This window comes from Strix uralensis, chromosome 7 (assembly GCF_047716275.1).
Source record: "Strix uralensis isolate ZFMK-TIS-50842 chromosome 7, bStrUra1, whole genome shotgun sequence".
Taxonomy (NCBI): domain Eukaryota; kingdom Metazoa; phylum Chordata; class Aves; order Strigiformes; family Strigidae; genus Strix; species Strix uralensis.
In genome coordinates, this window is record NC_133978.1 from 27,857,507 (window position 1) to 27,879,730 (window position 22,224).

General features: G+C 67.6%; 3 protein-coding genes across 8 annotated transcripts; 1 reads left to right on the forward strand and 2 right to left on the reverse strand.

Moving 5' to 3' along the window:
- Positions 1 to 117: 117 nt before the first annotated feature.
- Positions 118 to 5,276, reverse strand: SFXN3 (sideroflexin 3). 3 transcript variants are annotated; one of them, XM_074875160.1, is made up of 11 exons: positions 5,113 to 5,234; positions 4,394 to 4,560; positions 4,002 to 4,172; positions 3,733 to 3,831; positions 3,381 to 3,456; positions 2,893 to 2,978; positions 2,351 to 2,478; positions 2,174 to 2,223; positions 1,969 to 2,018; positions 1,458 to 1,505; positions 118 to 1,099 (listed from the first exon to the last, which is right to left on the reverse strand). In XM_074875160.1, the coding sequence occupies exons 2-11, from the start codon at positions 4,555 to 4,557 to the stop codon at positions 1,003 to 1,005; spliced, it is 969 nt and encodes a 322-aa protein (XP_074731261.1). In that variant the 5' UTR covers positions 4,558 to 4,560; positions 5,113 to 5,234; the 3' UTR covers positions 118 to 1,002. The 3 variants fall into 3 exon arrangements, with proteins under 3 accessions (XP_074731261.1, XP_074731262.1, XP_074731263.1); XM_074875161.1 differs by lacking the exon at positions 1,969 to 2,018 and having other exon boundaries at positions 5,113 to 5,276; XM_074875162.1 differs by lacking the exons at positions 118 to 1,099; positions 1,458 to 1,505 and having other exon boundaries at positions 1,988 to 2,081; positions 5,113 to 5,276.
- On the forward strand, positions 5,265 to 15,001 carry PDZD7 (PDZ domain containing 7). Of its 4 annotated transcripts, none has more exons than XM_074875155.1 (17): positions 5,265 to 5,297; positions 7,381 to 7,788; positions 7,976 to 8,116; positions 8,523 to 8,697; positions 9,017 to 9,193; positions 9,418 to 9,565; positions 9,798 to 9,858; positions 10,394 to 10,819; positions 11,306 to 11,509; positions 11,710 to 11,751; positions 11,940 to 12,097; positions 12,287 to 12,378; positions 12,525 to 12,616; positions 12,713 to 12,784; positions 13,461 to 13,952; positions 14,253 to 14,353; positions 14,495 to 15,001. In XM_074875155.1, exons 2-17 carry the CDS (start codon positions 7,596 to 7,598, stop codon positions 14,642 to 14,644), a joined length of 2,724 nt encoding a protein of 907 aa, XP_074731256.1. In that variant the 5' UTR covers positions 5,265 to 5,297; positions 7,381 to 7,595; the 3' UTR covers positions 14,645 to 15,001. The 4 variants fall into 4 exon arrangements, with proteins under 4 accessions (XP_074731256.1, XP_074731255.1, XP_074731257.1 ...); XM_074875154.1 differs by lacking the exon at positions 5,265 to 5,297 and adding an exon at positions 5,339 to 6,682; XM_074875156.1 differs by lacking the exons at positions 5,265 to 5,297; positions 11,710 to 11,751 and adding an exon at positions 5,339 to 6,682.
- Positions 14,868 to 21,675, reverse strand: LZTS2 (leucine zipper tumor suppressor 2). Its single transcript, XM_074875158.1, has 6 exons — positions 21,630 to 21,675; positions 19,811 to 19,879; positions 18,263 to 18,718; positions 17,397 to 17,912; positions 16,618 to 16,887; positions 14,868 to 16,526 (listed from the first exon to the last, which is right to left on the reverse strand). The coding sequence occupies exons 3-6, from the start codon at positions 18,677 to 18,679 to the stop codon at positions 15,846 to 15,848; spliced, it is 1,884 nt and encodes a 627-aa protein (XP_074731259.1). The 5' UTR covers positions 18,680 to 18,718; positions 19,811 to 19,879; positions 21,630 to 21,675; the 3' UTR covers positions 14,868 to 15,845.
- Positions 21,676 to 22,224: the final 549 nt, after the last annotated feature.

The window sequence follows — 22,224 nt, forward strand, 5'->3', positions numbered from 1 at the left end:
GGGGAGCACAGGGGTACCCTGGCAGCTGACCTGCCCATCCCTCCTGCTCCCGTTCTCACCCTGATGGCAGTCCCTTTCCACCATATACAAATCGGCAAGCAACACGCTTCTCTTTGCTTTAGGTTTTGTATAAACAACCTGCCTTTATTATTTGGTATATATAGGTACATTATACGTATATCAAAAATAACTAGAGGAAACCACGGTGCACTTAAAGCTATCTGAGAAGGTCCACCTGAAAGCAAGCACTCCAGGAGGGGGTAGTGACGCCCTCGGGAGGGAGCCCAGCCCTGAACAGAGATGGCATTAAAATGAGAATAAAAAGGAGGACTCTCTGCTGGGATTAAAATGTGCCATTTGCTCTGAGGATGGAAGGAGCAGAAAGCTAGATTAAATCCCCAGAGCAGCCCAGGAGAGCAGAGGGTGAGCTGAGAGCGCACGCCTGGGCTGGGAGAGCCCCCCCTGGGTTCGAGCCACTGTGCCCGCTTGAAATCACTCACCCATGGCTATTTTGGATATGGGGAGTTTTCCTCTCCAAAAGCTGCTCTGCCATCCCCAGGCACCAGCTGATGAACCACCAGGGAACATGGGGTGCCTGCAGAGGGGTTCAACCCTCGAACACCATGATTGTCCGCTGCCTCCTAAAGCTGGGGAGCACCGTTTCCTTCCCCACCCCACATCCCTGCTTGCAGGGTCCCTGGTCCTGCTGCCCACGCTCCCCCATGCACCGCACACAGCTACAGGCACACGCAGGGTGAGCGCAGGAGAAATGCACCTGGGTGCCAGCCGGGAGGTCCCCAGAGCAGGGCTGAGCCCGGGCACGGGGACGGGGTTCATGGCTGTGGGCATCCTGGGAAACAGGGATGAGCACCTGGGACCTATGGACACGCGATGGCCAAAGAAAAGCAGCGGCAGCCCCAAGGGGCTCCGAGGGGCGAAGCTCAGCGGTGTGCCGGCCCAGTGGCTCTGAGGCACGCGTCTCAGCTGCCCCAGGCCCCCCGTTCAGAGCCCTTTGTTGAAGTAGACAGTCTCCAGCCCCGGGTCTTTCTCCCGGATCCGAGCTTGGACTTCAGGCTCCAGGCGGCTCACAGGCATCGAGCTGCCAAGGGGACACAGATATAGAGGATGGAGGGGGGACACCCACTGGGAGCCCAGGTTGGGAAACCACCTGCTGCCGCCCCCTCCCCACCTGCACCCCACGGGGTTGTCGTCCCCTGCCGCCCCCTCCCCACCTGCACCCCACGGGGTTGTCGTCCCCACGGCCCAGCTCAGACCTTTGGGTCTGCTCCGCTGCGTGTGCACAGGGATGTGCGCATACAGTTTCAAGCCTCTGACTGCTTGAAGGAGCAAAAGTATCTCTTGCAGGTCAGAGAGCACAAGGAGCCCACACACCTCCTGCCTGCACCCCATGCCCCGTCCCACGGGGCTGCACACATGGACAAGGTGCTCGTCCTTACCTTTTCTGCGGGAACAGCGCGCAGCACAGCGGGGTCGCGAACACCAAGCTGCAAGGGAAAGACATGGAGAGGAGAAGCTGGGCTGCATAAATCACCCGCTCCCACCCGCAGCCTGACTCCAGAGCAGCAAGGAGGCAGCCTGGAGCTGTGCCGGATCCTCAGCCAGGAAAGGGGTAAGGAGATGCCCTCTCCAAGCTCCCGACCCTGCATTTGGCTCCTGAAGTGGGGCAAAGCCTCTCTCCTTCAGTGTGGGGGAACAGCAATGCTGAGCAGGAGCCCACGGCAGGCTTGAGAGACATCAAGATGCAGCAAAACAGCTCCCGGCCCCAGGACCTCACACCCCATCCCATCTGCCTGGGGGGCACCAGCCTGGCCAAGCTCTGGCATCTCCCTGAAGAGCTCTGGGGTGGCCCTAGCCCCTGCTGAGTAGACCCCCCAGCAGCACTGTCCCCCATACCCGGGCTCGGTCTGCTGCCAGGGCGACGATGCCCATCGACGGAGGGTGACTTACCAGAGTCCCACCAGGCCGACCTGCAGAGGGGCATTCAGGTACGGGTATCGCTGCCGGGGACAGGGAGAGGCTGCACGTCAGGGGGGTGGACGGGGTGGGAAGGTGTCTGTTCCCTGATGGGGCGCCAGCCCCAAGAGGTGTCAGCATTGTGACAAGCTAGGGGGGTGTCCCCCTGCTCACCCCCCCGCCCCAGGACCACAAGTACCTTCAGGAAAGCTCTCTTCTCCAGCGCATTCATGATCACTGGGGGGATGGCTGGGGCAGAGGGGAAGAAAATGAGATCCCAGTGCACTCACAGCCCCCCACCAGTCATGGGACCCCGTTCCATGCTGTCAGGGACCAGCTGCAGCCCCCAGACACAGGTGGAAGAGGGGACACTCACCCATGGCCGGAGCTGCCATGCCAATGCGGGACACCACCACCTGGAAAATGGCCTTCTGGGCTGCGGCCGTGGACTCGCCCAGGCGATTCCCGTTCTCATCCGTGATGGGGATCCCCAGCTTGAGCTCTCTGCAGGAAGAGCAGGGGTGAGGGGGGGCCAGGGCACATGGGTGGGGAGATGAAGGGACAGGGAGGGACACAGCACAAGCACACATCTCCAAGGGAGGTTGGCATCCTCCCGTATCCCACATCCACTGCCTGCATACTAAGTCGGGGGGGCGGTCAGCTGGACCCACATTCACACTTGGGGTGTCCTCAACAGGGCTGGATGGGGATGGGGAGTTCACAGCCAGCTTAACCGATAACCCCTTGGGATACAACTGAGTGCTTGTGCCCTCAAACCAACCCCCCAGGGTAAGGGATCCCAGCAGGACCAGGAAGAAAGTCCCCTGCAAACCCAGGGCGCTGCTCCCTGTGTCCCCCACCAGTGCCTGGTGAACCCCGACATGAGCCCAAGCACCCCAGCCCAGCCCAGGGGCTCACCTCTGCCTCATCAGCGGGATGTTGATGCAGTTGGCAGCAGCCACGGCTGCGAAAGGTACGTACCGGCCGATGATGGCTGGCAAGTGCTGGAGGGGCAAGCAGGGAGCACGTCACACATAGGGTCTGGGGGCAGAGCTGGCTGTCCCCCTGCAAGACCCCACTGGTGAAAACCATTCCCTCCCTGCAATTCCCAGCCAGTCAAAGCTGCAGAGCCCAGGGGGTCCCGGGGGGTCCCATGTCCCCTCCCAGCCCTGGAGGGAGGCCAAGGGGTGAAAGAAGCCTGGAGAGATGCAGCTGGGGATGGAGCGTGGCCAGGGGACCAGGCCATCTCTGGAGCCATTGCTGGGGAGAGCTGCTGCCTTGTGTGGGTGCCCCCTGGCAACTCTGCTCCTCCATTTTCTCCCCTGCCCCAGGTGATGGGGAGCTCAGGGAGACCTCATGGGGAGGGTCCAGGTGCCCTGGCCAGCACTGGCCAAGGGCCACCTTACCTTGGTGAGTGATTTGAGCCCCAGCGCTGTGACAACTGCCCCCGTGGTCGCACTCACATAGGCAGTCCCCAGCTGGCTGCAAGAGCAGGAGATGACACAGATGAGCCAGGGTCACCCCAGACCATGCCCCCCAGCCAAAGGAGAGGACAACGTGCCCTTCAATAGCAGCAGATACTTGGGTTCCTCTCCCAGCTCTACCACCAACCTTGACAGACCCACTGGTGTCCTCCTCTGGCTGCGCCAGGTCCCCACTGTCCCATCTCACAGCCCCCCTGCTATTCAAGAAGCTCTTCAAGGCACCCCGCCATGGCATTTTGGGGTACCCTGGGGGCCTGATCAGAGGGATGCTTACCTGGGGGTGATGGGTGCATCCCCGCTGCGGTTGGTGTAGTTGACAATGGCGTTGAAGGACTGGTTGACCCACTGCCAGAAGAGCACGGCCGGCGTGGTCCTACCAGAAAGAGGAGGGTGCTGGTGGCACTGGGGGATGTCACCCATGCTCCTATGGCATGGGTGCCTTGAGGGGTATGGGGCATGCATCCCCTCCTCACCCCAGGGCCAGGAGGGTTCCCTCACCCTCCTGGCACCCTTTTGGCCTTGGGGTGAGGAAGAGACAGGTACCTGTAGAAGGTCAGCATGCAACCGGTGATGGTCATGTTCATGGGGACCTGGGCAGACATGCGTCCCACGAGGAGCATCTTCTCCCCCGTGTCGGGGTGAAAAGCCGAGTCGTAGATATACTTCGCCCGCCAAAGCTGGTCCTCCGTCAGCCCCGGGGGTACTGTGCCCGCCCTGCCAGGTAAGGGCCGCACCCGTTGGGAGATCCTCTGCCTACCTCGTCCCCCACCCCATGTGGGGCAGCTGGGAGATGCCTTAGGGACCAGCCAGGTAATCTGGGGGACTAGCTTTGGCTGGGGGGGGGCAGCACAGCTCCCATTCCCACCCCTGAGGATGGCCCCACAGCCCGTATCCTGCTGGGAGCGGTGCTGGGGGTATGGCTCCCCCCTCGGTACCTGTAGTCCTCCACCACCCGGCGGGCCTCCTCCAGCGTGGCTCCCGAGAGCAGCAGGTTTCGGGGGTCGGTCACCATGAAGAAGTGCTTGGCCCGGCCCTGGAAGGTGCTCTGGTCCCAGCGGGGCTCCCGGATGTTGATGGTGGCAGGCAGGGACGGTGGCATTTTCTGGGGGGGTGGGGAGCGGTTATGGGGGATGTGGTGCCTGTGTGTGTCCCTGCGGGGGCACCTCTGGAACTCCCCCTGCCAGGGGGGACACGGAGGGGAAACGGGGAGCCCCGTGGCAATGGAGCTGAGTGGGGAGCCCCGAGCCCACCCAGCAGATGGGGCAGCTCGTGGGTGGGTGACACCACCGCTGCGTCCCCTCGCCCTGCAATCTGTCAGCGGGGACCCCCCCAACCCAGCCGGCACCAACCACCAGGACAGTTCGGAACCGCCCCCACCCCAGTAGGACACCGCGGCCACGGGTGGGGGGGGACGCGGACACGCCGACTCGGGGCTGGCGCTGCTGCCAGCCGCGGGAGGGGGGCGAGGAAGGGCACGGGGAAGGCGGAAAACCCCGGGAAGGCACCGAAACACACGGCCCAGCCCCATTTCCACGCCCGCCCTTTCCCGCGAGAAGAGGGACTCTGCTCCTCGCCCCGGGGCCGAGCATCCCTCCCCCCACGCGTGACCCCCCCCACCATAACGACCCGGGCCAGGGCCGCCCCCCGCACTTACGGCTTCCCGGGCAGCGCCCGCCGTGCCCCCGCCGCCGCCGCCGCCGCCCCGCTCCCGCCCGGCGCGCTGACGTCCGGCCTCGTCACGGGGGGGGGCGGCCCCGCGGCAGGGAGGGGGGGAACCGGGCGGCGCCGCGCGGGGGGCGGCGGGGGCCACGCGGGACCGGGCCGGCAGCGGGGGGGGCGGTACGTGCCGAGCCGCACGGGGGGGGTGTCGGGCCCCCCCCCGCCCCTTGATTGCGCGCGTGGGATTACGCGCGCGCGGGATTACTCGCGCGTGGGCGCGCGGCCTCACGTGGGGGGGGGGGGGGGGTGCGCGTGCGCGCTCACGCGCGTGCCGGTGTCCCCGTGCGTGTGCGTCCACGTCGGCTTCCGCTCGCCCGGGTGCTCGTGGGTGCGTTCACGCGGGCGTTCACGTGCGTGTTTCTGCGCGTGCCTGAGCGCACGAGGGCGTCCCGCGCTCCGGCCGCGTGCGTCCGCGGGCTCACGCGGGTTTCGGTGCCTGTGCCGCGCGCGCGCAGCCTGGCGCGCACACGGGTCGCGTTGGTGTTCGCGCGTGGCACGGCAGCCGCTGCGCGCGAGGGTGCGCGGGGCAGCGCCTCCGCGGAAGCGGGCGCCTGCGCTAGGTCATAGGGCGGGTGCGTGAGGGCACACTCGTGTGCACAGCCCTGCCCGTGCGCGTGTGTGCGAGCGGGGCCGTGTACACGCGTGTGCGGCGCTGCGCGCGCAGCGGCGCTCCGTGGGTGTCTGTGAGAGTGCGCACAGCCGGCCCGGCCGGGCTTGCACGCGTGTGCGTGCGCGGGGCTCTGAACACGCATGCCGTGGACGTGCGGGTGCCTGGGGTGTGTATGTGTGTGGGTGCGTGTCCCCACGCCGGCCGTGCCCCCCCCCCGCCCGGTGTCGGGGTACCCCGGGGGCGCTGCCGCGGGGCGCAGCGCGGAGCCTGCCCCCGTGGGAGTGGGGGGACCCCCCCCCCGCCCCGGCCCCCGCCCCCGCCGCCCGGCCGCGGCCCCCCCGCAGCCCCCCCGGCCGCCGCGCATCACCTGAAACCGCCGCGGTGTCGGGTTCGCGCTGGCGGCGCCGGGCCCCGCCGGGGGGTCACGGCCAGCCCGGGGCGCAGGCGATGCCCCCCGGGGAGGGGGACACGGGGGGACACCGGCTCGCATCACCGGGTTGAGCGGGGGGGGACACGACACCCCCCCTCCCCTGGCCGTGCCTCAGTTTCCCCTGTGTGCCCCCGCGATGCTCCGCGCTAAGGGAGGGGCTCGGGGGGGGGGGCACCACGTCCCTCGCCCCACGCAGCCCCGCGGGGGGACGCGGCCCCCCGACCCCCCCCCACGCCGTGCCCAGGTTGGGGGCGGGAGCCCTGTGTGTGTGTCCCCCCCTCCAGCTGCAAGGCCGGCCCTGGCCGCTCGTGATTGACAGCTCCCGCGCCCCATGGCCGCGCCGGTCCCGCAGGGGCAGCCAATCCCCGCGGGCGGGGGGGCAGGAGGCGGCGCTGCCCCCCCCCGGCCTCTCCATCCCCCCCGCGCTGCCGGGTGTCTCTTTCGCAGGTGGCATCATGGGGACAGGTGAGGAGGGCACAGGGCGAGGGGGAGGGACGGCGGTAGGGGGGTCCCCAGCGCCCTTTCGGGGAGGGGGCAGCGCCGGCTGATGCTGGGGGGGAGGCAGCGGGGGTCGCCGTGGGGGGCTGGCAGGCGACGGGGACACCAGCGCGTCCCCCTGGCCGGGGCTATCACTTATTTATTGAGGTCAGGTGGGGGACGGAGTCGGGGGGGGGGCATGGGGTGGCGTTTCACCCACGCCTGGAAAATCCCCGCGGGAACTGCCCCGGGGGGCAGCGGGCCGATCCCCTGCCCCATGGCAGCTCCCGGCGGTGTAAATCCGGAGGGGCTCCGGAGAGGGTGGGGAGGGCGTCCCCCCCGCCCCGCTCCTGCTGCAAAGCCTCCCCGGGGGGGTCAGGCCCTGCTCTCCGGCGTATCCCCTCTCCGGAGCCTTTCCGGATTTAGGCCGCCAGGTGAAGCCCCTTTGCACCCCCTATTCCAGATTTACGCTACCAGCTAAAGCCCCTTTGCACCCCCTATTCCGGATTTACGCTGCTAAGCAAAGCCCCTTTGCAGCCCAGCATCCTTGCCCCAGGGCAGGGCAGCCTGTGCCCGCCACCCCCAGGATGGTACCCCTGAGCCCTGCAGCAGTTTGGCCCCCGGGACGCTATAGGACTGGAGGGGACAGGGCTGGAGAGGGGTCACGGAGCTCCTTGTCCCCCCAGGCTGTGCCGTGGCGTCCGGGACCTATCCTGCCAGCGCCGAGCACCCACGCCAGCTGGCCCCGGCATCGCGCTGCTAAGAGGGAGCGGTGCCCGAGCCCGGGCATGTGCTGCTGGACTATGCCATGTCCCCCCCCGGCTGGCGGGCAGCCCCGGCCCCGTGAGGACGCGGCCAGCCCCGAGCCGGACGCCGGGACGCCGGGGTGCCCAGCGCCGCCATGGCCCAGGGCTGGGACGCGACACTGTCGGGGATGACGACGGGCAGCCGGTCGCGGAGCTCCAGCAGCGAGGCCAGCCTGGCTCCCCGCTTCCTCCTCAGCAAGCAGAGCCGCCTGCTCAACGGGACCACCCGGGGCAGCCGCGCTGCCTCCCCCATGGGCCGCGTCATCCTCATCAATGCCCCCATCGAAGGTGTGTGGGGTGTCCCCCCCAAACCCTCTGCCCACCTGGACGGCCGGGAGGCCTAGACCCCTGGGTTCCCTGGGTCTGGGGGCAGGGAGAGTTGTCCTGGGACTGGGGACATCCCCAGCAAGAGAGACACCCCCCGGGGTTGCTCGCACCCAGCTTGGGTGACACATCCTGTCCCCTGTCCCCACAGCCAGCAGCAACGAGAGCGACATCATCAACGCCATCACGGTGGAGAAGAGCGTGGATGGCAAGCTGGGCTTCAGCGTCCGCGGCGGCTCCGAGCATGGGCTGGGCATCTTCGTCAGCAAAGTGGAGGAGGGCAGTGCTGCCGGTAAGTGGAACAGGGCGAGGGACACTGGTGGGGACAGGCACGTGCCAGCAAGACCCTCTCGGGGAGCTCCCAGTGACATGGTGCTGCAGCAATGATGCCACCCTTCGTGGTGGGCAAGCTGCCATTGCTCCCTGCCGCCTCTGGCCGTGGGGTTTTCAGGCTTCTCACAGAGAAGGGCAGGGAACAGGAGTGGGCAGCCCCGTGTTGATGGCTCTGAGCTCCATCTCCAAGCCACAGCGAGGTGACAAGCTCCCCATGCCTGCCACAGCCTCGGTATGATTGCCAGGCATCCCCATCTCTGTTCCCATGGGGTTTGGATCAGGCTGGGACACATTTAGGGAGAGGATGCCAAGCAAGGGCATCGGTGCCAGGTCAGGTGCCCAGCTGAGCCGTGTGCCCCTTGCAGAGCAGGCCGGGCTGTGTGTTGGTGACAAGATCACGGAGGTGAACAGCGTGAGCCTGGAGAACATCACCATGAGCAGCGCCGTCAAGGTCCTCACTGGCAACAACCGCCTCCGCATGGTGGTCCGGCGGATGGGCCGTGTGCCAGGCATCAAGTTCTCCAAGGAGAAGACGGCATGGTGAGCAGGGCATCTCCCATGCCGGCACCCCAGAGCCCAACGCCATGGAGGGCATGGTGGGGAGGCTTGGTGGGGGATGCTGGGGGACAGGGTGGGGGGACATTGGAGGTCTCTGACAAAGGTGGGGAGAGCGCAGGGTGGGAGACAGGATGGGATAGGCAGGTCCGGATGCTCCACCAGGGAGGGTGGGTGCAACCCCCATCCTCAACATCCCCCATCCCCATCACTCTCCTCCGCTGGGTGACACCAATGGCCCCATCCAGTTGGAGGACGAGAGCTGGACCCCCGAGCTCACCCCAACACTGTGCCCACGCTCCAGGGTGGATGTGGTGAACAGACGCCTGGTGGTGGAGAAAAGCGGCTCGACGCCATCGGAAAGTGGCTCCGAGGATGGGCTGCGGCGCATCGTCCACCTCTACACCACCTCCGACGACTACTGCCTGGGCTTCAACATCCGCGGCGGCAGGGAGTTCGGCCTCGGCATCTACGTCTCCAAGTACGGCCACCCCGGGAGGCACGAGGGGGATGCGGCACCCTGATCCCTGCTGTGCCCGGGCTCGGGCTCAGCCTCCCCTCCCTGGCTGAGCTCCCCACCCTCATAAGACTGTGGGCATCACCACTGTGGGTGCTGGGGCACAGGGCCACCTGGGCAGAGGTGTGGGGCGGGAGCAGGGCTCTGGCGAGGGCTCAGCCCCATCCTGCCCCCCACTGCTGCTCTAGGGTGGACCCCGGGGGGCTGGCAGAGCAGAATGGCATTCGGGTGGGAGACCAAGTCCTTGCAGCCAACGGAGTCAAGTTTGAAGACATAAGCCATAGCAAGGCAGTGGAGGTGCTCAAGGGGCAGACCCACATCATGCTAACCATCAAGGTACCTGTACACGGCCCTGCGGGACCCCCAGCTGGGGTGGGGGGTCGGCATGTCCCTGTGCTGGCGCTGCCCCAGCTCCGTCTGGCGCCTGTGGGGCTGATGCAGCTGCTGGCTGGTTGGGTTTCAGGCAGGTGGAAGGGGGGGGATGCATTATTCATGGCTGGCACCGGATCGGGTTCGCTCAGGGCGGCCGGTGTGCGCTGACCCCCTCGTCCTCTCCCCCTGTGCCTAGGAGACGGGCCGGTTCCCTGCCTACAAGGAGTTGGTGGCCGAGTACTGCTGGCTCAGTCGCTGTAAGGGCAGTGCCGTGTGGGTCCGGGCAGGGACACCGGGCTGGGGCGTGGCAGGGCTGGGACCCCCATGCAAGTGTTGTTTGGCTGCCGTGGGGAGGGAGAAGGTCCACATGCTATGGGGTGCCATGGCCTTGGAGGGGGTGTGAAGCTCCCTGTGCCACGGTTAGCATCCCCACAGTCCTCATGGGCTTGCAGTGTCCCACTTGTCCCCCATCCCTGGGGGAAGACATGAAGAGCCCCATGCCGTGGCCAGCAGCCCTGTGGTCCCTGTGATCCTGCAAGGTCCTACGTGTCCCCGTCCTCGGAGGGGACATCAAGATTACTAATGCAATGGCCAGCAGCCCGCTGGTCCCCACAACCCTGTGGGACCCCACACGTCCCTTGAAGGGGACACAGAGCTCCCCAAGTGTTCACCAGCAGCCCTGCAGTCTCCATGGCCCTATGGGTCCCCGCATGTCCCCTGTCCTCAGGGATGATGTGGAGCTCCCCCTGGTCCCACAGTGTGTCACCCTGTGTCCCCGCTGTGCTTTTGCAGTGACCAACGGGCAGCTGCAGCAGCTGTCTCAGGCCTCGGAGACCAGCTCCTCCATCTCCTCCTACTCCTCGGGGCCAGCGCCGGGAGCAGTGAATGGGCTGGCGACAGCCAGTCCGGGGCCCCCGGCTCGCACCGTGGATGTGGCCATCTCCACGGAGGACGGGCCACGGCGAGGCTGGGTGCGGGAGCGTGCCGAGCGAGCCATGCAGACCGAGCCAGCCGCCGAGGGGCTGCCAGAGACACGGCGCACGGTGCGGCCCCCCGAGCTGCTGCGGGACACGGCCATCCGGGGCCAGGGTGCCCGTGAGCCCCCCGGCACCCACCCACGCCGGACCTTCACCCACTCGCCCAAGACGGCGCTGCTGCTGGCACTGAGCCGGCCCCGGCAGCCCATCACGCGCTCCCAGAGTGACCTCACTGTCGCCGGTAGGCACTGGGGCACGGCCCCACATGTGGGACTCAGCCCTGGCTGGGGTCCCCCTCCAACTCTGCACCCCCAGCCCTGGGAGTCCCACAGCTCAGCCCCTGCGCCACGTGGAGCCTGTCCCCCGCTCAAGCATCCTATAGCTCCTGACCCACACAGATACTTGGTCCCTGCTCCTTGGCATCCTATAGCCAAGTCCCTGGCCCCTACCCTGGCACCCTATAGCCCCCAGCCCATATGGACCCCTGGCCGCCAGCCGTGGGCATCCTATAGCCCTGTGTTGCCCCAGCCCTGTTCCTGGGGCTTGCTGGGCACCACAAAGCCCAGCCCCATGGACCCTGGAGACCCAACTGCACCCCACAGCAGGACTCTCTTCCAGTCAGTGCTCCCCAGTAGCCCCTCCAACACCCCCCAAGTTCCCTGCCCCCAAAACCATTTGGGGTGGCATCCCCTGACCCCTCCACTGCAACCCCCCCTCTCTGTCCCAGAGGAGAAGCGGAAGAAGGAGAAGCCAGAGGGACAAGGGGCACAGGGAGCCCCCCCAGGGCTGCACCGCTCCAAGACCCTCGTCAACCTCTTCTTCAAGGGGGGCCGTGCCACCAGCCAGAGCTGGGCCCCCCCCAGCCAGGAGCCCCCCGCCTCCGACCGCCGGGCACGCGCCAAGTCCCTGGGGCGCCCTGACGGGGACAGAGGTACTGGACTGGGGGACAGGGCAGAGCGGGACCCAACCTGGGACTGGTCTCCCCCTTCTATGGGCACCACAGTTCTGTTGTGGCATCCCTGGCATGGAGTAGGGCATGGGGAGGGGGTCCCAGGCATGCAATTTTGGTGATAGGCAGCAATGCCACTGCCCCCCTCCCCAAGCACTCACCCCTCTCCATCTCCCTTGCAGTAGGCGCTGTGCAGAAGTTTGTCATCCGGAGCCTGAAGCGGGGTAACGGGGGTGCCCGTGTGCCTGGGGGGAGTGCTGTGGGGCAGGCTCTGCATGCGCCTGGCCCTGCACTGCATGTGTCTGTCCAACTCTGGCTTGGAGCGAGCTGTTGGGGCCGGGGGGGGGGTTGTGGGGTGCCCAGGGTGGTCCCTGCCCCACGCTGGCCACCTTCCCTTTGCTCTGCCCCCCAGAGAAAAGCCGGCGTGCCAGCATCCTTGGCCCCACGGGCATCGCCGCCCTGCAGCCCAACGGCAGTGACCCCGAGGCCCGGCTCCCGCACATCCAGGACACCGCTGCACGTCTTCTCAGCCCCGACGAGGTGACGGCCGTGCTCCGCCACTGCTCCCGGGTACGGTGCCGCAGGGAGAGTGCAGGCAGGGTGCAGACAGGGCAGTGCCGGCACCCTGGGCTCATCCCCAGGCAGCTCCTGCATGCCGGGGAGCACTGCGATCAGTGCTACGTGCCCATGTTAAGCTCTGGGAGGTAAACTGAGGCACGGGGGGGCACCCATCTGCTGATGCCCCTCTTGCGCCTGCAGTACCTGCACGAGGGCAGTGTGGAGGATTTGGTGCGACCACTTCTGGCCATCCTGGACCGGCCTGAGAAGGTCCTGCTGCTGCGGGATGTGAGGTGAGTGGTGCTGGCAGGTACCCCAGGGTACTCTGATACCACCCAGCTAGGTGGGATGGAGCCTGAGCCTCACATATGCTCTTCATCCCTGATCACGCTCCATCCCAGAGGCTGCCACAACCTGTCCCCCCTCTTTGCCCTGGCAGGAGCGTGGTGGCCCCCACAGACCTGGGCCGGTTCGACAGCATGGTGATGCCCCTCGAGCTGGAAGCCTTTGATGCCCTGAAGAGCCGCTCAGGTAGAGCCTGGCCCCACAGGGACCTTGGCTGGGGGCAGGTAACAGCCAGGGGTGGGTACAGTTCGGGGGGTGACTGGTGGCTCTCCCTGACTGCAGTGCGTTCACCTGCCCTCCGCCCGGCCCACCATGACGTTCCCCCCAAGAGACACCTCATCACACCAGTGCCTGGTGAGTGTCACCCCATGGGGTCTGCCTAGCTGCCCTGTGGTGGGAGGTGCAGGGTGGAGGGGGTACGGGGGCAGTTTGGGGGAGAAGAAAGGGAGTGGGGATGCCTGGGTGCAGGGGGTCCCAGGGGAGAGGACATCTGGTGTCCCTGGGTGCTGGGAAGTCCTGGAATAGCAGGATCTGTGGGTCCTGGGTGCCAGGGGGTCTTGGGGAGGAGGACCTGGAGTTCATGGAGAGAGCTGGGATGCCTGGGGGTCCAGGGCGGGGAGCTGGGGTGTCAGAATGTCCCTGGAGGAGGAAGATCTGGGGCCCTTGGTTCTGAGAGGGTCCCTAGGTAGCAGAGGTCCCAGGGCTTTGGGGTCCCCAAGGGATGCCTGGGTGGCAGGGGTCCCAGGGGGCTGTGGGGTCCTGGGGCATCCTTGTGTGGCAGGGGTCCTAGGGAGTGGGGTTGTGGGGTCCTGGGGCGTCCCTGTGTGGCAGGGCTCCAAGATGTGGGGCTGTGTGGTCCCGAGGAGATCCATGGGTGGCAGGGGTCACAGGGAGTGGGGCTGTGGGATTCTTGTGTGGCAGGGGTCCAAGGAGTGGGTCTGTGGGGTCCTGGGGGATCCATGGGTGGCAGGGGTCCCAGAAAGCAGGGCTGTGGGGTCCTGGGGGGATCCCTGAGCCCCTCTCATTGCAGACTATCGCGGCGGGTTCCTGCTGAAGCCAGTGGGGGCTCCAGAGCTGGAGGAAGCCAGGGGGCTGCAGGCGAGCCTGGCCCGGCCACGGGCCTCCGCCAGCCCCCGCCGTCTTCACCCCCGCACCTACACCCCGCTCCCCGACGTGCCAGTGGACGCCTATGCCTGCGCCAGCCGCCCCCTGCCCGCCGCTGGCCCCCGGCCCCCCAACTGGCTGCTGGCTGAGCCCCCCCCAGGCGAGGGGCACGGGGACTCGCGCAGTCCCTGGATCACCTGGCGCAAGGAGCCCCCCAGGACAGTGCCCAACAGAGGGGCTGAAGTGCTGGGGAAGCCCCATCGGGCACGGCCCCCCCTCGCACCTCTCTTTGGGGGGCCAGGGGGTGAGGCGGGGGCTGGGGTGGCCATCAATGGCCCTGAGGATGCTGGCAGGGAGGAAGAGGAGGAGGAGTATCGGCTGCTCACCGTCACCCTCTCCAAGCTGAAGCACTCGCTGGGTGGGTGGCACACGGTTGGGACCCCAGGGGTGGGGTGGGAACCCTCCTCCTGGCACCAGCATCACTGGGATGGGTGGCACCCCCTTGGCAATAGGCACCCCATTTAGGGGGCAAAACCTCGAGCACTCTTCCAAAACCAGAAGGGGAGGCGCTGCCCCTGCCCCAGTCCCTTGTCCATGTAGGACCTACAAAAACAGGGCAGGATGGAGGCACAGCAGTCCAAGGGAGGGAGTGCCCTGCCTGGGAGCGGGTGGGTGTCCCAGCATACCTGGGTGCAAGGGTCTCGTGGCTCCCTCGCAGGGATCAGCATCTCCGGTGGCATCGAGTCAAGGGCGCAGCCGGTGGTGAAGATCGAGAAGATCTTCCCTGGGGGAGCCGCCTTCCTCAGTGGCATCCTCAAGGTACAGGGGTACCCAGCACACACTGGGGGGTGGGCAGGCATCCAGACACCCCCATCCCACATTGCTGCTGGGTGCTGGCAGTCTCCTGGCACCCCAAAAGCAGCTGCACTTCACCCAGCTGCCTTCCTTCTCCTGGGCCAGGCTGGGCAGGAGCTGGTGTCAGTGGACGGGGAGAGCTTGCAGAACGTCACCCACCAACGGGCTGTGGACATCATCCGCCAGGCCTACCGCAACAAAGCCAAGGAGCCCATGGAGCTGGTGGTGCGGGTGCCTGGAGCCCCCCCGGAGTGATGCTGCACTACCCCCTTCGAGGAGCCATCCTGTGCTCGAGCCGCCAGATGGCTCATTCCTGCACCAAGCTGTGGCCGGTCTCTGCACAGTCAGAGGGTGCGAGAGCCAGACCCACCCCACGGGCATGGAGGAGCTGCCCACAGCAGGACCCAAGGGGGGGCACCACTGGCAACGTGGGAGGACAGGCAGCCCCTGACCCTGCTCCAGACACACAGACGCAGCCCTGAAAAAAACACAGCCAGGGGCTTGTTTTTAATCAGCGTTTCCGAGTGGTACACAGGCGAGCCGGGCTCTGGGAACAGGACACGACCGAAATAAAGTACAAAAATCCCCCGTGGAGCCGGGGGCGACCAAGCCAGAGCTGGGCACAGCCAGGCTTCTCCTTTGGTTTGACCTCTCTGGGTGCCCAGCTGGGCCCCCCACCTCTGCCCACACTGGGGGTGTCCCCAGCGTGTCCCCAGCTTGCACGCCTGGCACCGTGCCCCTCTCCCCTGGCAAGGTGGGCATCACAGGGGCATGGGTCAGGCTTTTTCTGGGGGGGGGTGGAAACAGAGGGATGCTGGGCACAAGGGCATGGGAAAGGCACTGAGGGCAAGCTGCCCCATGGCAGGGGTGAGGGGGGCACAGACAGGGTGTGAGCTGGGAGAGGGTGATATGTTTTGGTAGGTCCTATAAAAATAGAGTTATTTAAAATGGCACAGAAATGAATCCCCTGACAAACACACGGGGGGTGGGGGGGGGAGGCTGGCATGGGCAGGGACAGGGCACACGCCATCCCCTCTGGTAGTGGCTGGGTGACAGTGCCAGCAAGGACGAGAAAGAGGGGACAGGCCAGCCCTCCCCTTGCCCAAGGTGACCCTGGCTGAAGCCAGTGCCGCTAATCCCCCTGGCACTAAGAGGATCAGCAGGAACCAGCTCTGGGCGGCCCTGAGGCTGGGACTCGGCACCCACCTGACCACACATCTCATGGGCCCCCCCATCTCATGGGCACCCCCCTGCTGCGGTAGGTGCTGTCACACCCTCACCTCAACACCTCCATGCTGGGGAGGGGGCAGTGCCTGCGGTCCTCTCTGCCCCCTCCCAGTGCCAGCGGTCTCTGCAGAGCTGGGGGAGGAGAGCAGGGATCCCCCACAGCCCCCAAAGTCCCAGGAGCTGGAGGCCCCCCCCACCCTCTGAGCACAGGGTGAGGGCAGGCAGCATCTCAGATCTCGGTGGCTGTGATCTCCTCAAAGGGTGGGTTGGGGCCGGGGGGGTCGCAGGGCTCAGGCGGGGGGTCCTCGCCCTGGAGCCGGAGATGCTGGAGCCGCTGCTCGAGCCGCCGGTTGCGGCGGTACATCTGGATGTAGCTGTATTGCAGCTGCTTCTGGTAGCGGATGACCCGCTCCTTCTCGCCCTGCCACGTGCCGCGCTCCTGCTCGAAGGCGTCCCGCTGCTCCTGCCCACGCTGCCGCTCCAGGGCCACCTCCGCCCGCAGCCGCTCCAGCTGCCGCCGCAGGCCCGCACCTCCCCGGGGCTCCTCACCGGGTGGGGAGCACCCTTCGCCGGGCGGGGGGCACCCCTCGCTGGGTGGGGGGCATCGCCCGCGGGCAGCTTCCCGCAGCCCCGCCACCTCCTGCTCGAGCCGGCCGGCTTTGGCGCGGAAGAGGTCAGCCTCGCTCTTGCGGCGCTGCAGTTCGTTGGCGCAGACCTCCAGCTCCAGTGCCTTCAGGCGGGCAGCCTCCTGCAGCCCCTGCGCCCGCCGCTCGCCCGCCTGCAGCTGGGCCCGCGCCTCCCGCAGCTGGGCCCGCAGCCCCAGCAGCTCGGTGCCCCGCTGCGCCAGCTCCGCCTGTGCCTCCTTCAGCTGCTGCTTCAGCAGCGAGATCTCCCCTGACTTCTGGCACACCTGTGGGGACGATGGGGTTCAGGCGACAGCTGGGAACCCCTTCCCCCCCAGCCAGAGCTCGCACCCCCCGACTCGCTGTGGGGCGACTCACCTCCCACTTGGTCTCCTCCAGCCGGGGTGCCAGCTCGGTGCGTTCGCGTTGGAAGGAGGCGCAGCGACGCTCCAGCAGCTCCCGCTCCTGCAGCAGCTGGGCGAAGTCCTCCTGCAGCTGCTTCTTCTCCTGCTGCAGCTGCAGCACCTGGAGCTGCAAGACCTGCTGTCCCCGCTGCGCTGCCTGGGCCGCCTGCCGTGCCTGGGCCACACAGCGCTGCCGCAGCCCCTCCAGCTCCTGCTCGCAGCGCCGCTGCTTCTCCTCGTACACCTGGGGGACACACACACGCTCATGCTGGGCGGCACTCCCCTACTTCTGCCACCCTCCGCAGTCTGCACACCTCTTGCCCACAGGGAGGGGGCAGCACATCCCCCCCCCGAAGGAGGAGGGGTCTGGGAGGGGTCTGATGTGGTGATGCCCCCCTCCTTGTGCCCCCATCCCTCTGCATGCTGGGCCCCCCATGTCAGCACCCCCAGAGCCTAGAGGTTTCCCCCAGCTTCCCCACCAGCAGTGAGAAGCCACAGGTCCCAGGCACATTCAAAAAAGGGCACCCCAAGATGAGGGACCCCACTCTGTACAGCTGGTCCCCAGGGCCACTCAAGGCTCCCCCAGGGACTATATAGGACTGCCCACCAGTGGGGAAAACCCCCATTTCCAGACCCACAGAAAAAAGTATCCCCATACAAGGGTATGTAGATGGTCCCCAAAGGGGGTCCCTGCCCCCCATCCTGGGGGGAATGCCCACACGAGGAGGGGGACAGGGACAGGACGGGGTGTACCTGGCAGATGGCCACCTCATTCTCGTCCAGGCTGTCGCGCAGGAGCCGCAGCTCAGCCTCCCTCTCCCGCAGCTTGTCCTCCAGCTCCCGCACCAGCATGGCCTCCTCGCCAGGCAGAGGCGAGCGCCCGCAGGAGCCGCTCTCCGAGGAGGGCCGGCCGCGGCCGCTCAGCGAGCCCGTGCTCTTGCTGGAGGACGAGCGCCCGCTGTCCGAGTTGGAGGGGCGGCAGCCCCCCGGGGGGTCGGTGGGACCGTGGGGGGTGGCTGGCAGGGTGCCCGCCTCGGGGTGCTGGCTGCAGCCCGTGCTGTAGGTGGGCAGGCTGGAGAGGGAGTTGCGCCCCGAGTCCGAGAGGGTGCTGGCGCGGCAGCTCAGGGAGCCAGGCTTCTCGGCACCCAGCAGGTGGGTGAGGCTCACCTGGCTCTCCGAGAGCCCCGGGCGTGTACCTGGCTGGGTGCTCCGGAGCTTGGGCACCACTGGCTTGAAGGCCATGGGGCGGATCAGGGTCTTCTCCACGTTCTGCCGGAGGAAGAGAGGAGAGTGGGGACGGGGGGGACCCACCACCCTCCTGAGGGGCTGCCTAGGGCGATGATGGGGGTGTTCCCCCAGCCCCAAGGCCTTCGCACCCCAACAAGACAAGGGCCGGTCACTGCCCGCTCCATCCCCCCTCCACGGGGTGCCTAGGTGGGCTCCCACACCCCTGGCATGAAGGAGGGGACATCAAGGGCATGGGGACCACCACCTCCCCTGGAACACCAAAAATATGGCATGTGACATGTTCACATGCCTGGGCCAACAGCCCCAGCGTGGCACAAGGAGCAAAGCCAAGACCCCAGCACCCAACCACTCCACTGTCACCCCCTCCTCACCTCCTCCAGCTTGCCAGAGACAGGGATGAGCTTGGGGGGCGGCCCCTGGAGGTGATCGCTCGGGGCTCGGTCATCATGGGCCTCATCTGAGTCGCTGCAGGGACTGGTGGGAGAGGAGGCATCGAGCCAGTCGCCGCAGAAGCCCCCGTTGGCGTAAGCGTGGGCAATGCTGGGCAGAGCCGCACGGGGCTCCTCGGGGGACGGGGGGTCCCGGAGCAGCCCCTCCTGCTTGCGGAAGGAGGCGACGGGGGGCTCCCCGTCGCAGGGCTGGCTGGCGCGGTCGTGGCGGGGCCGCCCGGGCAGGAGGCTGCCGACGCTGCCCATGGTGGCGGGGGGCGAGCGGGCGGCGGTGCGGAGCTGCGCGGCCCCCTCAGCGGCGGCCTCGAGGGGCACCGGCAGTGTCTGCACGATGGCCATGGCGGGGGGGCCCCCGGCGGGCAGGGGCACGCAGGCAGCCTGCAGGCAAGGGAGACAGGGCATCAGAGCTGCGGGCACCACCGGCCATGCCCCACCAGCTGCCAGCATCCCCAGGTGGGCACGGAGGCACTCCTGGACCCTCAGTCACTGTCCCCCCATGGGCACAGGCCAGCCCAAGAGGAAGCAGGCAGAGGGAGATGCCAAATGAAACAGAAAAAAACTAGGATTAGCCTGGGGGTGGCAACAGCGCCCCCCAAGCCAGGCTCAGCACCCCAGTGGAACAGCCCAGGGCTGCCAGGGGCTGTGGGGTGCTGGTGGCACTGTGGGGCAGTGGCGATGCGGTCCTGCCCCCCGCCATGCCCCGGCATGACCCCGCTGCAGGAAGCATGCCAGGGCTGGAGGCAAATCCCGAGAGGCCTGTGGAGAGCCAGCTCTGGGCAGCCTGCCCGCCTGCCTGCCCCACAGCACTGCCTGCCCCACGGTGCCCACCAGCACAGTCCCCACAGAGATTGGGGGGCAGCCCCACACATCGGGGAAAGCCCCTTCCCCTGCCCCACAGCCCCCACCTCTCTGCCATGACCCCACAGAGGGTGCCCCTCCACCCCAACCATCCACAGCAGGGCGCAGGGTCCCCTGGAGAGGGCCAGCTGCCAGGCAGACGGGGTGGTCCAGGATGCGGGCACCAGGCTCCTTCCCAGCCCCAACACATGGGTGCCCCTCGTTCCCTCCCCACACACCCCCCTCCAGCCGGGGGGGGGCGCTCTGCCAGTGCCCCACTGTGGCCCCCCCTGCCCCAACCCACGCCATACGCCCGCATGACGGGAGCCAGCCGATGGGCCAGATCCATCCCCCGCTGCCTCATCGCATCTCGCACATGGCTGCGGCTGGCACGGGGTGCGGGTGGGGGGGGGGGGCCGCTGCCCGCATGGTCTTGCCCGCTGAGCTGTCACCTGAAATCAATCTGCCTGCCAGCGCCCGGGGGGGCCAGGGGGGCAAGCAGGGGAGAGATGCTGGCGAGCCAACCCCCCCGCCGCTGTCACCCCCACCGGCACGTGCTGTCTCCGGGCACCATGACCTCACACCGTGCCCGTGACACCCCCGGCTGGGTGACCCCCCTCCAGCTCCGCTCACCTCGCCAGCCGCTGCCCATCCGTCCGGTCCACTTGGGCCCCCGCACCGCAAACACGGCTCTGTCAGCCCCTGAAGCAGGAAGGAGAAAAAGGAGGGGGTCAGGGCACCAAACGGCAGCAGGAGTCCCTGTGCCCCCCACAGGCCCCCCCTCCCCAAGAGCCCCCTAACCGGCAGGGCCAGGCAGGCAGTGCCAGCGTGGCACAGAGGGTGGCATGGGAGCCCAGGGGCGGGTACGCTGCTCCCAGCGCCCCGGGAGGGGTGGTGGGGACAACAGCCCCCTGTGGGGACCTTCCAGAAGGGCAGGAGCAGGGATCAGGGACCAGCCAGGGACACGGGACCCACAAAGGGACATCTCGGGGCCCACCAGGTCTCAGTCAGCCAAGGCGCAGCACCCCAGCCCAGCAAAACTCCCCCGGGATGTGTGGGTCAGAGGGATGCCCCTGCGGACAGCCGCGTCCCCGCAGAGCCATGGAGGGGACACTGCCACCACCGTGGCCCTGCGCTCAGTGGCTGGGCGGGGAGGTGGTGGGAAGGGACTCCATCTTCTCCCTCCTGCAAGCCCCCATGGCCGGCTGGGAGTGTCTCACTGCCACCCAAGAGGGGCAAGTAGCCGGGGAGGGGGTGGCCAGCCTGGCCAGCTGTCATTGCCCTGCAAAACCTCCCTCCAGCCACCCAGTAAAACCAGTCAGCAACTGGGGTGACGTCACCACCAGCCGCACTGGCTGGAGTGTGGTGAAGCCGGATCCCACTGTTCCGACCCCAAAACGGCAAGGGAAGACTCAGCCCCTGCTCGGCCAGACCCCCACCCTGAGCTGCTGGGTGTTTCGGGTCCCCTGGGACTCCCGTGCCTTGATGGCACCTCAGGGCCCCCCCAGGGCAGGGGGAAGCAGCCCCTCATCCCTCCCCGCACACCTGGCACGTGTGGGGTGGACACCCCCTCATGTCTAGCTGTGCCCTCCCCTAGTCCCCCAACATCCCCAGGCGACCTGGGTGGTGCTGCCCCCCTTCTCCACCCCACATCCCCTCGTGCCCTCCAACTCACCCCATACTGCCCTACTGAGCCCCACAGTGCTCAGCCTGCCAGACCCCATGGCACCCCTAAGTGCCCCATGGCACCCTTGGGCCCCTGCTGCCCCACAGCTCCCCCTAAGTGCCCTAAAACACCCTCAAAGTGCTCCACGGAGCCCTGAGGCCTGCACCGACCCACAATACCCCAAAGTGCCCCAGGACACCCCTAAAGTGCGTCATAGAGCCCCTGGGCTTCTGCTTCCCCACAGCTCCACCAAACTGCCCCTAAAACACCCCTAAAGTGACCCACTGAGTGCCTGGGCCTCTGCTGGCCCACAGCTCCCCCAAAGTGTCCCTAAAGCACCCCCAAAGTGTTCCAAAACACCCTCAAAGTGCCCCACGGCGCCCCTGCGCCTGCACTGCCCCACAGCTCCCCCAGAGTGCCCGTAAAGCACCCCCAAAGTGCCCCGCGACCCCCTAAATTGCCCCACAGAGCCCCTGGGCCTCTGCATCCCTAGGACACCCCCAAAGTGCACCTGAAACACCCCCAAAGCGTCCCACGGTGCCCCAGGGCCGCCGCTGCCCCCCAGAGCGCTCCGTGTCCCCCCCCAAAAGCGGCCCGCGGGGGCCCGGCCCCCCCAACACCCCAAGCGCCAGCAGCTCCCCCGAAGCGCCCCCAAAACACACCCACCCCCTCCCCCGAATAGCCCCCCGGGGCTCCCGCCCCTCGGCCGCCCCACGGCTCGCCCCCAGCGCCGCCGCAGCCCCCCCCGGCCCCCCCGGGCGCCCCTGGCCCCGGCCCCGCACTCACCGCGGCCCCGCTGCCGCCCTCCCGCGCCGCGCCGCGCCCCGCCGCCCCGCCCCGCGCCGGGCCACGCCCCCTCGGGGCAAAGCCACGCCCCTCCACAAAGACCACGCCTCCTAGACAGGCCACGCCCCCCGCCCCCCCCCCCCGCCACGCCCCCAGGCGGGAAGGGGATCGGGATACGGGGCGCGGGGGGGGGTTGCGTGGGGCAGCCGTGGTGCGGGGGACCCCACCCCCACCTCGGGGCTTTCCATCCCCCAAAACAGCCCCAGACCTGCGGGGGAAGGTCGACCCCGAGGATATGCCCCCCCCGATTATCTGGGGAGCCCAGCAGCCCGACAAGGCGGGCTGGAAGGGGGGGCCTCTGCCCCATTTGACATCATACCCCCCATCTCCCCCCCTCTGTGAGATGGAGCAGCAATTGCCGCTCTCCAAGAGCTCCAAACTGGGGGAAAAGGGAGAAAAAATAAACCTACATCAACCCACCCGCAGCCTGGGGAGCCATGGGTGCCCACCTGTCCCCCAGGGTCTGGGATCACCCAGGGTACCCCCCCCAGGCTCCATCACCCGCTCCCAGCCCCAAGGAGGGATGGGTGGGAGA